This window comes from Electrona antarctica (genome assembly GCF_951216825.1).
Source record: "Electrona antarctica genome assembly, chromosome: 6".
NCBI lineage: Eukaryota > Metazoa > Chordata > Actinopteri > Myctophiformes > Myctophidae > Electrona > Electrona antarctica.
Genome location: NC_136811.1, coordinates 17,698,798 through 17,709,815, shown reverse-complemented (window position 1 = coordinate 17,709,815; position 11,018 = coordinate 17,698,798). Strand labels below are relative to the sequence as shown.

The 11,018-nt window shown below is 42.5% G+C and overlaps 1 protein-coding gene across 1 annotated transcript; it reads left to right on the top strand.

The window, feature by feature from the left end:
* Positions 1-3,769: 3,769 nt before the first annotated feature.
* On the top strand, positions 3,770-6,789 carry LOC306924986 (pancreatic secretory granule membrane major glycoprotein GP2-like; the record flags this gene model as incomplete). The annotated part of the gene is made up of 6 exons (XM_079503665.1): positions 3,770-3,851; positions 5,215-5,251; positions 5,768-6,010; positions 6,198-6,357; positions 6,466-6,535; positions 6,683-6,789. The coding sequence occupies 6 exons, from the start codon at positions 3,770-3,772 to the stop codon at positions 6,700-6,702; spliced, it is 612 nt and encodes a 203-aa protein (XP_079359791.1). The 3' UTR covers positions 6,703-6,789.
* Positions 6,790-11,018: the final 4,229 nt, after the last annotated feature.

The window sequence follows — 11,018 nt, the reverse complement described above, 5'->3', positions numbered from 1 at the left end:
TGCCCCTGGATGCAAGAATTATGATGACATAGTCATAGAAAGATAAGATATGATTGATGCATGAAATCATAAAAAATAATACTGTGCACTGACAGTCACGTGTTATACTATATGACCACAACAAAGGCATATAAATACTTTAACATGACCTCCGCAAGCTAAGAGAGAAGCCCGAGCACGAAGCCCAAGCACGAGTTCCCATGAAGTGGTGATTTTCAGGTGTGGTATAACATATGTTGTAATGAACTAGAGCTTTTTCTACATATATTAAAAGTAAAATGTTCTACCTCTGCAATGAACCATGCAGTCATTTTGCATTGAGTCAGTGATTACTTTTCTTAACAATGTTGCAGTCTATGTCTAAGAATATTGTTTGTGTATTTTCAACAGGTTTGTGTCAGATCTCCAGGATGTGGACCGTGGTGAGAGTGTCAGCTGTTCTGTTGGTTCTGTTCATACAGAATGTTAGTGGAAACAGTCCAGGTAAACTGACTCTAATGTCCTCTAATTTGTATGGGCTCTATTATATCCCATGCCTTACCCACAGCCATTAAACACTTTCCGTGAATTACACTTTGATTGATTGATTGATTGAAGAATTTATTAACAGTTTGCAGAATTACAGTACATTTCAAGCACAAACTCAATACAAAGGCTGTTAACTGTGAGTGGACGACCCAATTAAGCATTACACTTGTTTCCAATAGGGTCCACCATGTTCAAATCATCAAAACATTTAGAGACGTACAAATAGACACTTCTATAGACAGAACAGGAATTCATCATAAAGGAGGTAAAAAGGGAAAAGAAATATATACAGTGAGGGGAAAATAGGGGGGGGCGGGGGGGGGGATTCTGATTTTACGGGGGCCAGTTTCGAATTGCAGCCATCCGTAGGTGCCCTTTGAGAGCGGTTTTGAAGGAGTCAAGGGATTCGCATGTCTTAATGACAGTTGGTAGGGCGTTCCACATTTTGGTGGCATAGGAGCGAAAAGAATTTAGTCCCTTGTTTGTGCCGAATCTGGGTTGTACATGGTTCGTTGCACTCCCTCTGGTGTTGTGGGTGTGGACTTCGTTAACATTAAGGAAGTATCTAGACAGGTACATGGGTATCTTGGTGGTGTATCGAATCTTGTGGACCAGACCCATTGCAAGATGCTGTACTCTGTCGTCGACCCTAAGCCATTCCAGCCTGTCGAAGTGGGCAGGGGTGAGGTGGGTTCGGGGGGCTAGATCAAGTAGGAGCCTGACCAGTTTGTTTTGGGAAGTCTGGAGCCTGGTTTTAAGGGCCTTTGAGGTGCTGTGGTACCAGGAGGTGCATGCATAGTCAAAGAAACCCTGTACAAGGGCTCCTGTTAAGGTCTTCAAGGTGTTTTTGTTGACCAGTGAGGAGATCCTGTAGAGGAATCTTGTTCTATGGTTGACTTTTTTGATTACGTTGGTGGCCATTTTATCACCGGAAAGATTACACTTAATGTACTTACAATTACATTGTGGTTTGGGCGTTACGCAAGTTAAACCAATCAGTGTGCCAGGTGCCATTGCCTTTAAGAGACACATTATCCATAATCCATTATGCCTTGGAATGAGCCTTATGGAAGAGCAACGCATGCAGCCTTGGAATACATTTTTATTAGAGAGGGTTGTTTTGTGTATCCAGTATCCCCCTCTCAACCGCAAAGAACCATATGCACCAAAAACACACGTTTTGAAAATTCAAAGTGCTGTGTAATCTATAAAGTAAAGTTCGATCTTTCATTTGGTATATAGATCGCGATTGTACTGCCTCTCTATGAAACAATATCAAGCGAAAACGAAAGTTCGGAAAATGGAATTAATTAAACAGACTTGCACTGAACTATGGCGAAATCACATTGGAAATGACACCCATTTAGCCTTTAATTGCCTATTAATAAAACACATTTGGTTGACACAAGTTAAGTATCAGCTACGTGTTACTGATTATTTTACATTATTTTAATCCATTCAATATTTGCTGCGTAATGGGGTGATGAGGTGATGAAACTGAACGAGGGAATCGCACACTGCACCTTGGCACAAATCTATTAACTTTAATGAGCACAAGGGATTGACACTGCTGATTATAGGAAAATTACAATCACAGAGATTTGTGGACAATTAAGACAGGATGAGACCCCTGAGCTGTGAATGTTCTGCGTCGAGGCAGCTCCATATCAGGAGCGCATTCTTTTGAGACAGCGAAATCCTCCCACGACCGTCGAGGTTCTTTTATCAAAGGGATTCGCATTACGGGTGGTTTGAAGAGGCACTTTCCGTTGTCCTAAACTTGTGTGCATAAAATAGCAAATATAGGGAAAGTGCAGACACACCTCCACTCGCAAATATAGAAGTCGGCCAAAATGTGTAGTGGGTTGTGCATGTGGCCACAAGATAATGTTTATGGTTTACGCATATAAGCTCCTAAATGCGTAATTCACGGAAAGTGTTTAATGCTTACGGGTAAGGCATGGGATATGATAGAGCCCAGAGTATCAATTTCTTGTGCTCATTGTGTTTAATTGTCTAGTCAAAGAAGTTATTCAATTTGTGCCAAGGCCATTGTGCGCGATTCCCTCATCACCTGATCACCCTTCACCCCATTACGCAGCAAATATTTAATGGATTAAAATAATGTAAAATTCCCCATAATCAGTAACACATAGCTGATACTTGTGTCAACCAAATGTGTTTTTATTAAAAGGCAATTAAAGGCTTAGATGGGTGTCATTTCCAATGATATTTCCTTCAGTTCAGTGCAAATTGGTTTAATAAATCCGATTTCCTGAACTTTTGTTTTCGCTTGATACCGTTTCGTAGAGAGGCAATGCACTCACGATCCGGGCCCTTTGAGAGTGGTTGTAAAGGCAATATGGCAGCAGTGTTAGGAGAGTAGAGATATAAATAAAGGCAGATAAACATTTAATTACGCAATTATGCTATGAGAACAATATGTAGCAATAATTAACACACAAACTGCATGTCATATAAGCTAGAATACATATTATGTTACTGTAGAATGTACTTATTAAATATATGTTTATTCTAACTATTTCAATAATAATGTAAGTTCTATACACACATAAAATAACTTTTAATATACTATATTATAAAGGTTTTAATTAATTAAAAAGTGATTTCTGCACATAGATCTATGCAGCATTTCACTTTATAGACAAAATATGAAGTGAAGCACTGTATAGAGAATTATCCAGAAATCCAGAAAAAAAAGGAAACACTGATGCCTACCTTAGCATAGATTTAGGGCAGCCTACATATTGTGCAAAATATATATTTTTAAATAGTCCTAAATATGTAGCTAATACATGTAGCTATTCACTGATTAGCCTCACTAATTCTACTGCTTTTTTACTTTGTTACATGAATTATAAGTCCCGACCTTTTGGTTAGTAATCAATGGCAATCAAACTATGAAAATGGTGAATATCAAAAGTTTGTTTTTATAAAATCCTTTTGTAGTCTTAGTCCATTATATTCTCGAACCTTGGCTTTAAGCATAATGATTAATAACTCATATTCCCTATATGTAGGCACCTTAACTCTATGTCCATAATGTTCACAACTTTCAAAATTGATAGCCATAATGAATGACTAATTGCTTTCACAGACACAGGACCAACTTTCCTCAGCTGTGAATCATGCCATGATGAGGCTAAATGCCTGGAGTCACCTGTCAAAACAGAGAGAGGCGACACCTTCAGCCAATCAGTGTCCTCCTGTATGTGTAAAGATGGCTTCGTGGGTGACGGCCTCACCTGTTACGATGTACAGCTCTGCAGTGATTCCTCCTGTTGTCACCAAGGTTACAGATGGTCACCAGAGAAAGGCTGTGTGGATATTGATGAGTGCTCCCTCCCTGAGGCACCCTGCACCCATGGCTCTCTCTGTGTGAACACACCTGGCTCCTTTGAGTGCCTCGTGCATCTCTCCAGGGACAGATCCAGTGTTCAGTTCTCCTGTGGCAACGTGGTTTGTCCATTAGGGCAGGACTGTAACAACTCTCGCTGTGTAGATCCCTGTGATCACTACACAGTACTGAATGATGCCTGGAGAGCAACAGATTACAATGATGGTAGCCTGCGCTGTGACGGATACGTCAACTGGCAGGGGTGGTACCGACTGTTCCTGGGGCAAAGCAGTGCCCAGATGCCAGAGACATGTGTGGAACAAAACATGTGTGGAACACATGCTACTGTATGGATGAGCCAGCCTCATCCTGCAGTGTCAGAGGGAGTTGTACAGCGCAGCGTCTGTGCTTCCTTTTCAGGCCAATGTTGCTGGAGTCCCTCACATCCCATCCATGTAAAGAACTGTAATAGGAACTATTATGTCTACAAGCTTGTACAGACACCAGGCTGTCATTTGGCCTATTGTGCAGGTACTGTAAAGAGGTGTTCATAAAATATTAATTTATAATATTATATTTAAAAACTTGTTTGGTGACGTTGAATGATTGCTTGTTTGTTAAAGATATGATACAGTATAATCATTCTCACACCTTGTTTTACATAACTAAAATTATCCTCAACCTTCTGCAGTCACTTCTTTCACTCAACCCCCTTCAACTACTGTGACTCAACCCCCTTCAACTACTAGTCAACTACCTCCAGCTTCAGCTTCTGAACTTATTTGTGGCCAGACTCTCATCCAAATTGGACTGCGACTGGCTGGTCTGCAATCCTCTGGTCTGAATGGATCCTCTGGTCACCTGGCCGACTCACGGTGCTCATCCTTCACAGAGCATAATGGATCAATGTGGTACCAAGTGGAACGTCAGGCTGACACCTGTGGGAATATATTGACGGTGAGGATTTGTCTGATACCTTGTTGCTGTTTTCCAGGATTGCCATTATCTTCTGTAATGTTTGTTTTTCTTGTGCTATGGCTGCCACATTGATGCTGTTGGCCACACTACACAATAAAGTTGGAATGCAAACTTACTTTTTGTGGTTGGACAAAGGTTACAAGAGTTACCATATAAAACCATGGATTTATTTTTTATTTTTTAACTCTGATGATTCAATGGACTGACCAAAGTCACCATTCAGTTAACCTCTGTCTTTCAGACCAACAATACCCATGCCATCTACTCCAACAGTTTGTTTATCTATCATGAAAATTATGTCTCACTTCCTGAGAGGTTTCCCTTCTCTTGTGTCTATCCTCTGGACACAGAGACCAACCTAGATGTGGCTATCAGACCAAACCTTCCGTAAGTAACCGATTTTCAAAATGTCTAGTTACAGTGAGAACACAGTTAATTTACAGGTAGGCCTACATTAATATATAGTGCATATGGTTAGTAAACAATTCACTGTACTAAATTGCATTGCTCCAAAATGGCTACAGGACACAACTGTGTAATGACATACATAAAGCAATTACAACTAACAAAGTGTGTTTGTCAAATGTTGATCCAGGCTAACTATTTGTATGGCACATTTTGTACATAAAACCTATATAAAAAGCTGCAAGCAATAACTTTGTTGGTCTCTATCTATTCTTCCACTAAGGAGAGACCTGTGGATCCTGGCCTGGGTATAGGACTTGAATATTACAGCTTTAAGCAGGTTTCAAGTCTCCACAATATGATTTACATACCGTAATGAAACAAACTGAATCCAATGGCTTCCCTGAACATCAAACAAACCACAACATGGATAATATAGAGAATGAGTGGCAATATAACGCCAGACCACATTTAAGTGCCATCATGTCTCCTTGACAGGCTTGAAGGTGCAATTTCAGGTGTGGGTTCACCAACGAGCGTCTCCACATCCTTGTTCCAAAACTCCAACTACACAGAGCCTTACCCAGCAGGCCCAGTCACCCTGCCAGTGGGCTCTGCCGTATATGTAGGAGTATCTGTAGGGGAAACAGATGCAAGGTTTGTGGTCGTTCTGGACGACTGCTACGCCACTCACTCCTCCAACTCCGATGACCTCATGCGACACTTCCTCATTCAAAACAAGTATGTTTCACTCTTCAGCCTCAGCAGATGTTTGTGTCACAATAAGTGAGGGTAGATTGTGGTATGGGGTATATGGTAACTATGATGTGAACTCTGTCTTTGTATGAATGTAAAATCCTTCATAAATTAATAAGTTAATTAATTAATGAAGAATGAGGGATGAAATATGATGATGTATTTTCTCCAGGTGTTCTACCGACCGCCGTCAGGTGACAGTGGTTGAGAGCGGCTCTTCCCTCCAGGCTCGTTTCTCTGCCCTGCTCTTCCTGTTCCATGGAGACTACAGAGATATCTACGTTCACTGCAGCCTCCACCTGTGTGACCAGAGAGCCTCCTCATGTTCTCCTGTAAGTTTCACACTTTCTTTCCACACTCTGCTGTTTCACACCAGACAGTTAAAGTCAGTAGCAAACTGTGTGCTTCACTGCTTACTGCTATTCCTTCACCATTCACAGGTTTGCTCAGGGAGGCGTCGTCGCTCCGTTTCCACACCCGTCAAACCCATCACCATTGGACCAATCAGCTGTGAGTATAAAGAACAACTACATATAACAGAGACAGTATTTTATTTTATTTTATTAAATACAAGGATCTGAACTGCTGACATCTCAATATAATTAAAGTTGATAACATTTGATTTTGTTTTGTTTTCTCTTTGCATTGGATCTTCAGGGGACAAGCTAGTGGAGTGAACCAGTGAACATCTTTAAATGATTCCAATATATTCCATTTGCTTACATTTTCTAATGATTGCATGATTTCATGAGCATTTGTTTTTGGTGCGTAGGATTCATAAATATGCTATGATTAATCTAATGATTAGGTATAAACTAATCATTAACAATGTTTCATTTATTTTTTCTGAAAAAACAAAAACATACTACAAATCAATAATTATGATAACAATTAAATGGTATTTTGATTGATTAAATAAAATGCATGGAATGGCAAATCTGTGTCTGCTTCTTTAAGGTTCTAGTCCCAAATAAAACATTTATGTAAATGTAGAAATATGTGAATGCTCAATGATAAATAAATAAAAACATACGTATGTAGCTTCAATGTTTATAAAAGTGCACTAAAATAAGTATTGTAAGAAAACACACTGATCGTTAAAAAAATATCCTTGACATCAAGTATGTGTGTCATAACTAAATAATAGTGAAAAAACAAGGTGATACTGACAAGCACTTTTAAACATCAACTGTCTATGACTATGAATCCTCCCTGAGTAAACATATCCTTCTCAGTAGGAGGAAAAACCTACGATAGGGCTTTAACATATACAGTACAATACCACAATACCCACAATACCCCCCCCCCAGAGAGGACGTACAGGGCCTTAGTCCTACTCCTCCTCCCAGCCAACACTCCCCACTGGCAGGTAGTACCCCCCCCCCCCCCCCCCCCCCCCCCCCAGAGAGGACGTACAGGGCCTTAGTCCTACTCCTCCTCCCAGCCGACACTCCCTACTGGCAGATAGTTACCTTTTGATTTACATCAAAAGGGCATGTGAGCTCAAACCCACAATTGAACATTTTGGTTTTAAGATGATCCTTAGGACCCCAAATCACACCTTGGAAAGCATGAGTGTCTATTTCAAACAAAGTGTTTTTGGGGGGTCAGACAGAGACGGTGCTACAGATTAGTTAACTCATTAGAAATTATGTCATTGCATGTGCTGACAGCAGCAATTGCCTGTCATAATTTATTTACCAGTATTAGGATATATTAGGATGTTGATATTCATTCATCAGCCAACACTCCCCACTCACAGGTAGTGATGGTGGCGCTATAACAGCCCACTTTACGTTTTGGCTTATAACTCTTGAACCATAGGTTCGTTGTCACCACACATCTAAATCAAGGAAGCATGCAGGCACGGCTGCAATTCATCTCTGAGCATTTTATCGGGTGCACGGTCTGGGAAGAACCTGTTAAACAAGAGAATACCAGCACTCACGGAACTGTCCTTAAAGGAACTTTATTGTTTCCATAGGTTTTTAATCTGAGCATTTCCCAGAGTATAATTTTTCAGTGTTCCTTGTATATATATTTTTTACCTTCCTTGTCTGGTTAAATTTGGTAATGTGTAAAAAGGCTGAGTCACACTTGTTGTTCACAGCACACACCTGACAAAAGACCATTGATATGAAATATTGAGACTGCATGACCGAGACATCTCCCTTCAGGAAGGGTATGGGTATTTGTGACATGGGGTGCCGGAGCTAAAGGAAACCCTATTACTAAAGTACGGCTTTCCCGGTGGATTGTGGCTTATGCCAGTACAGGGTTGCAGCCTCCTGAAGGCCTGAGGACACAGCATGCTGCCATACCCTGCGTAGAGCAGGGTATGGCAGCATCCTGGGCACTATTCAAGGGTGTTTCGATACAGGATGTGTCATGTGTGTACGGTTGCAAGTTGGTCATCTCCGTCAACTTTTTTGCAAGATTCTATAACCTGGACGTGGCAGAGCTTGCTATGCCTCACATAGTCCTGGGTGTCGCCTCTAGACGAGGCAGGTCACGTACATAGACTTTTATGTTTGGGTAACTTATGTGAGCTCAGTTAGCCCTTGGAGCATATAAGGCATATAAAGTTTTCGCATGGCGAGTATACGTGCATTTATACCCTCGGGCAAGAGGGCGTGTAGCTAGGGCATTCACTTCTAGTCATTTTTACTAGTTGACTAGTTGCCTAGTTTACTAGTCGACTAGTTGTTAAACCACCTTTTATGTTTCAAAAAAAATATTATTATTTTGGAAAAAAATATTTGTACATTTAAAAACTGTGTACATTGGTGACTATAACTATAATCTACCCGATATTGAGGCCTACAAAATCGGGGGGGAAAAAAATATATATATATGAACTTTTTATTTTATTTTTTATTATCAACTAGTCGACTAGTACCAGCAAGGTCGACTAATGGATTTACTAGTCGACTAGTAAACTAGTCGACTAGTTGCTTAATGCCCTAGCGTGTACTGTGTCATGGCGCAAAAGGCCCATTCATAGTCGAATGAAACTGTGTGCCTGTGGCACCCAGGGGTCCCTGGAAGGGCCTCTGCTGTGTTAAATATGCTGGTAGAATCTAAAGCAGCAGCATCAAATATTTGTAAGAAAAACAAAATAGGTCAAAATGGGCAGATTGTTTTACAGCCCAAATCGTCTTCCATTGGCCTTCATTGAGTTGAGTGACAGCTGAGTGACAGCTGACATGACAAGCCTCTGTTACTGGTGTGGTCTCGTGGTGTCTCGTGGTGTGGTATCGCCCCCCAGGAACCCTTGGGAACTTCCTGGAAGAACTAGATTCTCTGATCAGCTCCTTTCCGGAGAATGGCACCCCTCTGATCCTACTGGGTGATTTCAACCTACCTACAGCAGAGAAGTATCTTCCCGTTACATCCCTTCTGGCCTCATTTGACCTCTCCCTATCTCCCTCCCCTCCCACTCACAAGGCTGGTAATGTTTTGGACCTTGTGTTCTCCAGAGCCTGCTCTCCCTCTACACTCTCTGTTACCCCCTTAATCAGGTCTGACCACCACTTCATAACCTTCTCCCTCTCTCTCTCCACCCTCCCGCCCAAACCTACTAACCCTCCGAACACCACCACCCGATGCAATCTCAAGTCCCTAAACCCCTCCTCCCTCTCATCCTCTATTCTCTCCTCTCTACCCTCCCTGGAGTCCTTCCTCTCTCTCTCACCTAACACTGCAACCTCATCCTTCCTCTCCTCTATCTCATCGGCATTCGACCAACACTGCCCGCTCTCATCCAGGCCAGCTCGCTCATGTCCACCGGCTCCCTGGTTATCTGAAACTCTCAGATCTGAACGAACACCTCTAAGGGCAGCCGAAAGAAGGTGGCACAAGACAAAGCTACCTGATGACCTTTCCCACTTTCACTCACTCCTCTCTGCCTTCTCCCTCTCACTAACCACTGCTAAAACCTCTTTCTACCACACCAAAATCCAATCCTGTACTTCTAACCCAAGGAAACTCTTCTCCACTTTCTCCTCCCTCCTAAAGCCCCCTCCCCCCACTCAACCTGCATCCCTCACTGCTGATGTTTTTGTCAACTACTTTGAGAAGAAGTTTGACGATATCAGCAGCTCCTTTCCCCCCCTCCCCCATAAAGTGGCATCTGACTCAACCAACACTAACCCCAACTTACCATGCATGTCTTCTTTCTCTCCTCTTTCCCCAGACGAGGTTCTACAACTAGTGACATCCACTAGACCTACCACCTGTCCTCTCGACCCTGTCCCGTCTCCAATCTTCCAGACCATCGCACCTGATCTGCTCCCCTTCATCACCTCCATCATCAACACCTCAGTAACCTCAGGCTGCTTCCCATCTGCCCTCAAGTCAGCCAGAGTAACTCCACTCCTCAAAAAACCAACCCTTGACCCCTCAGATGTCAAGAACTACAGACCGGTATCACTCCTTTCATTTCTGTCTAAAAGCATTGAACGTGTTGTCTCCAACCAGCTCTCTCTCCATCTCTCACAGAACAACCTGCTGGATCCCAACCAATCAGGATTCAAGAAGGCACACTCCACAGAAACTGCCCTGCTGGCAGTCACAGAAGCACTACATGCTGCCCAGGCTGCTTCCCACTCTGCTGTCCTGATTCTCCTAGACCTATCGGCGGCATTTGACACAGTGAACCACCAGCTGCTCCTAGACACCCTAGCGGATCTAGGCATCGGCGGGACAGCACTAAAGTGGTTCTCTTCCTATCTCACCGACCGGACCTACCAGGTTTCCTGGAAAGGTCTGCTATCATCCCCCCGAACCCTCCAAACTGGGGTCCCACAGGGATCTGTACTTGGTCCGCTCCTTTTCTCACTGTACACCAAATCCCTTGGCACTATCATCTCTGCTCACAATATATCCTATCACTGCTATGCCGATGACACACAACTGTTTCTATCCTTCCCCCCCTCTGCCACTCAGGTGGAAGAGCGCATCACTGCATGCCTGGCTGACATCTCACAGTGGA